General features: G+C 34.3%; 1 protein-coding gene across 4 annotated transcripts in view; it reads right to left on the bottom strand.

The window, feature by feature from the left end:
- Positions 1–273: 273 nt before the first annotated feature.
- SLC38A9 (solute carrier family 38 member 9) overlaps positions 274–7,038 on the bottom strand; it is an 83,878-nt gene continuing 77,113 nt past the window's right edge. For all 4 annotated transcript variants that reach the window (XM_080804144.1, XM_080804143.1, XM_080804146.1 and 1 more), the window contains 3 exons: positions 6,519–6,667; positions 2,502–2,591; positions 274–1,071 (listed from right to left, as the gene is read on the bottom strand). In XM_080804144.1, the coding sequence (XP_080660270.1) occupies positions 906–1,071; positions 2,502–2,591; positions 6,519–6,667 (405 nt within the window). In that variant the 3' untranslated portion in view covers positions 274–905. The remainder of the gene's footprint in view (positions 1,072–2,501; positions 2,592–6,518; positions 6,668–7,038) is intronic.

Raw genomic sequence — 7,038 nt, 5'->3', positions numbered from 1 at the left:
CTGGGAAGGAAGCCTCACTCTTCTGCCCCCTTCTCCATTTCTTTCTTCTCTGTAGGGACTCATGTACCCAACATTCTCTTCCATGCTTCCTACATGCTTCCCCATTGGTCCTGTCATGACATCTTATGCAATGCTCAGGGATTCAAAAAGCAAAAGAGCTCTTGGGCCTATGGGGATAATTATACTGGTTCCTATGCAAAATATGGCTGGGGGAGCTAGAATTTTGACCTAAGTTACTAGTACTAGATTAGAAAAAAGAAGTCAGACGCAAAAAACTCTCCCAGTTCATTTATTTTGTGTAAGGTTCATGACCAAAGAGCCTGTACCGACATTCTTTCTTTCTCTCCTTTATATAGAGATTAAGGATGCAGTTAAGAGTTCACTCTATTAACACTGATGCCATGGAGATTTCTTTTTACAAATGAGGTATTCAGTTTACTGACCCAAACAGTACACGTATGGATAAACTGCGGAAATTGTCTAGCAAGTAATAAAATGAAAGTGAATACATTGAAACATAAAACAGAAATCGCATCTGGCAATAGTTGCTGTGATACCCTGAGAATCTTTACTCTAGTCAAAATAAACCCACCCACCTTATATCTGTAAAAAGCAAAAACCAGTATGATTTTTCCTAAGGGCATACACTTCTGCTCAGAAAAGACAATGAGAATGAAGGGGTGGTGCATATGAAGAGAGACAAAGATCATTCTTCTTGCCCCTTTCTCCTCTCTAGTCAAAATTACTTATTAATGGACCACTATTTCCTTCCCCCCCACTTTTTCAAATTATCTTAGGAAAAACACTTAGAATTACAGCAACAACAGCATTTACAAGTCAATTTATGTGGAACTGTTGTCAAAGTTCAAAATGCCATGAAAGATCTTAAGAAGACATTGAGTATTTCACATAAAAAACTGAACAATCAGGTTAGCCAGGCCCAAAATGATGATGAAAGTGTGAAAGATTAACTTCGGCCAGGTCAGACGGTCTTCTTGGCGGAGGGAAATCATATAGATGAGAGACGGATATATGAATACAAAGGCCAGGCCGCATGCTGCTCCTGAATACCTGCAAAATACAAACTTTTTGGGTTAATTATTCATCTTGCATTTTCTTTTTCTGATTTACAGTTAAGGTTAATACACTACAATTTAAAACCTCTTCAGTCTGCTATTGCAACAAAGTTATTTGTGATTCAACTGTTGTTGCATAAAGCGTTTGAGTTGAAAACATTTTACTTCCTAAGTTAATATAAAATATTATTTCCTGTTCGTCTTTATAGCATCTGCCTGACAGAGTTTTTGATTCATCTCTCCAATCTCCATAGTTCTTCTGTGTCTCCATGTTTGTGGCTGCTTCCTCAGAAACATCTGGAGATAGGCTTCCTATCTTTGATCTTTTATAAACTAATTATGCATTCTGAGTTTCTGAAGGACTGCTAGCATCTGTTTAAGAATGAGAACAGATGAGTACCTCTGTGGTGTGCAGCATAATTATCAAAGATAGTAACAAAAATAACTCAACACAAGACTGACAGAGGAACCTGAACTTCCTTGTACCTTAATCTATCTCCAGCTTCACATAAATTTGTAAGTCTGATTATATTCAATAAGCATCAGGCTAATACTCTTTCCTTTTGTTTCTTGCTACATTTTAGGTAAGGGGCTTCAGAAAAGTGACTCAAGCCCTGCTTTCTAGAGGGTAAAGGAAGAGAAATTAGATCACTGGAAACCCATCCTCCTTGAGAATCTGAGTTCACAATTTTATTCCCCATCTACTCAACCTACCACAATATTTTTAAAGAAAGTATATTAAGTAAAGAGCTACCTGGGATCTAAACCCCTACCTAAACACTTACTTTCCGACTGCAACTCACAGTAAAATTATGTTCTTAAGTAGAAATGGGTTAAAAAAGTTAGAATACAGTCACACTGAGATGATCCTTACTGAAAAGAAGCAGACTGTTCCTAAACCAGAAGAAGAAGTTGCACAGGAGAAAAAGATCCCAGGAGAAACCGAAGAAACAAAAACTTACGTCCCATGAGTAAATTTTGCATAAAATAAATGCAAATAAAAGTAAAAACAGCACAGTGGTTGTCTTTATTATTTAACATATTTCAGGTATCCTCAAAAAAAAGTTATAATGCAGTCTTAATAAATGAGAGACCTCCAGGTACTCAAGAAATTATATACTATATATTAAAAAATTTTTTATTTTGGATAAAGAGAAGAAGGTACAAAGGAAAATGATGAAAAAAAGAAAAATAGAAAGGGAAAGATATCTAAGGGATAATGGGGCTTCTAGAATCAAGAAGAAGCAGTGTGATGTAAGAAAATGAGCACCTTAACTGATACCAAGGAACTACATTTGAATGTTACCAGTTTTAAACACAAGAATTTCATACAATTAAATTAACAACACAATGGCAGTATTGACAGGAAAACCATACAAATAAAGGACAATACATGAAGGGGCACAGTTCCCTTATAGGGTGTACCTTATGATTCCTCCTATGTTTGGGTAGAAGCAGGCCATGATCACTCCAGCTCCCACAATAATTAGATTAAGAGTCAGCACGTGAAAAATGCTAGAAGTTGAGGAGAAAATTCGGAGGAAAAATAAAAACAGGCAAATTATAACGATTAATATGAGAATAAAATTCATTATTAACATCTTTCAAAAGAGAATGTTCTTAAACTTGACAATAAAATCACAGAAAAAATAGAAGACAACAATAGTACTCAATGCTGGTGATGGCACAGTGACCCTGGACCTTTTGTGCATATATATGAATAGATTAAGATTCACAGATCAAACTGGTAGTATGTATCAGACTTCACGCTCTTTATTCTTTAATTCCATTTGGAATACCTTAAGACAATAAACAAAAATAAGAAAAGAGCTATTAACATAAAGATATTTGTGGCAAAACCGAAGTATCCTATATATACAGCAAGGTAACAACTTCCTTGATGGAATATATTAAAGATTACTCAAAATAACTTATCATTGTTACCTAGATGGTAAAAATTCATCTGGGCAACCTGGAAAAAAGCTAGCTAGATTTTTACTACAAGAATATCTGAAAACATTAGAAAAAATATCAGAAAGAAATACACTGAAAAGGCAGTAGTGATTATGTTATGATTTGGAATTTGGAGCAATTTTTCCTCTTTTCTGTATTGAATAAACTTTCTATATCTTATAATATTTTTTGTATATTTTTATAATTAGGAAAATAAATTATATTAAAGGAAAGGCAAAATGGGCAGGTTTTCATTTTTCAGATTCAGCCACTTAAAGATACTCAGTGTTTATCATGAATAGAAAAATAACGTAGATAAAATTTGATGCTCAAGAAACAACTCCATTTTCCAAAAAGATGATTCTTAAAAGCCAAATTTATGCATCAAAGCAACTTTGTGAGCTCATGTTATCAGAGGGTAATTAATCCCAGATAAAGATTACAGAGAGAATTAAAATGAGGAAAATTATTTCCACAAATAAATAGTTAGTCATACATCCTGATGAATTACAAAGATATTCAGGCTTCCAGATCTTGCTATTTATCCATAAACTCCAACTTTAAAATTGTTCCAGAGCTTTGAGACAATGGCTGGGCCTCTGTTATTTCTATATTGTAAAAGGAAATAATTCTGTGTATTTTCCAAAGAAGTGGTTCTCATAGTGTAACCACGAACCCCAGGGAAGTTCCCACTGCCCTTTCAGGAAGTCACTGAGATAAATATTAATTTCAAATCATAAAAGACATTTGCAAAAGCAATTGTGGGTAAAACTGCTGGCCCCTTAGCACAGGGAGAGGCAGTTGCACCAATGTGTATTTTATACTGTGTGCCTTACTGCCAAATGCTGCCAAAAAACAGAACTTCATAAAAAAGTAAAAATTATTAGTTTTATTAAATCTCATGCTTTGAACACACATCATTTTTACTATTCTGTGTGATCAATTAGGAAGTACATAATACAGAGTATCTGCTACACAGTGAAGTACAATGGTTGTCTTGAGGAAAAGTGCTTGGGCAACTGAGCTGGAGAGCAACCTAGCCCTTTTTTTCCAAGGAATGCTATTTTTACTTGAAAGGCAGACAAAAACTGTGGTTCTTCAGACTTGGGTGTTTGACAGACCTTTTTTTTTTTTAAATGAGTGATTATGAGCTTGTCACTTCAAGGAAAACAACTAGTGATATGTGTGGACAATGATAAAATTTCAGCTTTCGAGTAAAAATTAGAATTTTGGACAGCTTGTATTTGCCACCCTAGCTTGACAGTTTTCCAGTACTTAAGGACTTTAGAATGAAACTGGGGGCAATGTTATGAATGTGGGTTTTAATATTATATAATGAAGTGTGGAAGATCTGCAGAACTCAGTGAAATGATATTTTCCAAATGCTTAAACATGGTACAAAAACATGCATAGGTGAAAGGATCCAAAGTGTACAACAGACCAATGGGTTTTAATATTAGTGAGTTTCTGATTCAATTAACTTATTAGAAACTACCACTTGTTAAGGTTTGGCATAGTATCAAAGAATAATATCCACAATAATCTGAAGAGGCTATTAAAAGTACTCCTTTTTCTAACATGTCTATGTGAGAGTAGATTTTCTTCACATATTTAAAGGAAAACAACATATTGCAATAGACTGAATGCAGAAGATAAGGGAATCCAATTACCTACTAGCAAAGTAGGTCACTTGGCTTGCTTAGTTGGAAGGACAGACAGCTCTTGATCTCAGGGTCGTGAGTTTGAGCCCCACACGGAGTACAGAAATTACTTAAATAAATGTAACTTTAAAAAAAAGTTTTGAAAATATGAAACAAAAATTTTTTTGGAGACAATTATTTTTTATAAGTATGCTATTTTTAAACAATTAATGGCTTTATTATTGATTTTTAAATAAATTAATTCATATTTTAAAATTCTCAGTTTTGATTTTTCGTATGTTAAATATTAATAGATATAACCCAGATAAGCTAAAGTGCAGGGGGTCCTCAATAAACTTTAAGAATGTAAAGCAGGTGCCAAACCCAAAAAAAGTATGCTCCAAAATATGCAGTCTGTAGAAGATTTGTAACTGTAGGATAATGATAGTGTGTTGTTGGTGGTAGAGAAAGAAATGTAATGTGAACACGAAAGAGAACTTCCAGATTATTTCCAAGAGGAAAAAGCATCCTAACAGCCACCACTATGCAAAATAATGGCAGAAAACAGAAATAATGCATTTACCTAGTATTTTTTTAATCTATGACTTCACTGTATTTATTTTACTTTGGTGAATGTAAATACAACACAGGGCATAATATACACAACAGGAATCTTGTATGTACTAAAATCCAATCTTCCAGATGAGCAATGTTACAACTGTAACTATTGATACTGTCAATGCTAGAGAGGCGGTAGCTCTTGACTTTTGCTTTTATGAGTTTTTTGTTTTTAAACAAACATATTTATGCTAATTATTTACTTAATGAGGGAACAGAGTGCATCAATTCTCTTCAAGGAAAAACTGATGAAGACGTCTTGTTTAATTGGTTACTATAAATGTTAATTTAAGAAGTTTTTATCTGAAAGCTTTCTTCATTTAAGACCACTTATTTCGGGGTGCCTGGGTGGATCAGTGGGTTAAGACTCTGCCTTCGGCTCGGGTCATGGTCTCGGGGTTCTGGGATTGAGTCCCTGTCAGCCTCTCTGCTCAGCGGGGTGCCTGCTTCTTCTCTCTCTCTGCCTGTCTCTGCCTACTTGTGATCTCTCTCTGACAAATAAATAAATAAAATCTTAAAAAAAAAAGATCATTTATTTCAAGTAAAATAGGTTAGGACTGGGTATTTTTTACTAGGGTGAATCTCTGTTAAAACTTCATGTTAGAGCAGGAGTTAACCAGGAATCCAAAATGAAGTTCCAGGGGAACCCTGAAGCAGTATATGGAAATTTCTCCAGGATGAGAGTAAGCAGCTTTGAACAGATTTTCAAAAGGACTCAAACCAGTCCATCACCAGTAAGAGATTAAAAATTATAGCAGTAATTACAGAAGCAAATAGGAATTTAACCTTGTTGTATATGTTACCTTCAATTCTAAACAACTACGATTTAGGTAAAAATGCAAGAATGTTAATAAATATACAAGAACATATCAATAACCAATAATTAAAAGCTTTGCTTCTCATTAGCCATACATTGCTAATATAGGTACTAGGTACTATTAACTTCTTGGCAATGTGTAGATTAATGGCAAATAAATCATAAGATAAATATAGTTGGTATCAGAGCTGACATAACTACACTAGAAGGAACAAACTTGAAATCATTCTGGACAAGGAAGTGGCTTCTAATTTTATAGCTCTTCAGGGAAAAGAACACCTGTGATCTATCCTTAGTAACCATTTTGATTAGGCAAATTTTTATAGCAAAAGGATCAGTCACATTTTAAACTGACCTGTTTGCACAGTCATTTGTTGCTTGGCACACCTTGCTGGTCAAGAGAAGAGCCCTTACCTAGGATAAACGTCACCGAAGACATGGCCCAATAGTTGAACACGAGCCAAATAGCCTAGGAGTGGGTATACAGTCATCATCTGGAACAGCAGGAATATCCTTGCAATGAAGGACAGGATGTCACTGCTAGGGAAGTTGTCTAAAAAATTCTAATCCAAGAAAGATAATGAAGTAATGTTAAAAATCAACTTAGTACATACAAATTTATAAAACTGAATGTCTTTTGCTTATTTGGAACACAGGTGCCACTCAAGTTTTGGTTTGTGGACCAGCGCTCATCCACAAACTCTATGTGAACTATTATTTTTCAGTAAACTAAGTACAAAAATTGAAATGTTTAGAAATTTTTACAGAAATTTGACATTGCTACATTATTATTTTATTTTATGAAAGTATCAGTCTGCAATTGATCTGACATTAAAACAATAACAAAGAAAACCTTGCCCTTCACAAAGTCACAGAAGCAATGTTCTATAAGGTACAAGCATAAATCTGTTTTAGTAGATTAAAATGGCTATTT

This window comes from Martes martes (genome assembly GCF_963455335.1).
Source record: "Martes martes genome assembly, chromosome: 5".
NCBI classification, from domain to species: domain Eukaryota; kingdom Metazoa; phylum Chordata; class Mammalia; order Carnivora; family Mustelidae; genus Martes; species Martes martes.
The sequence above is the reverse complement of the archived record's forward strand: the minus strand, read 5'-3'. Positions and strand labels throughout refer to the sequence as shown.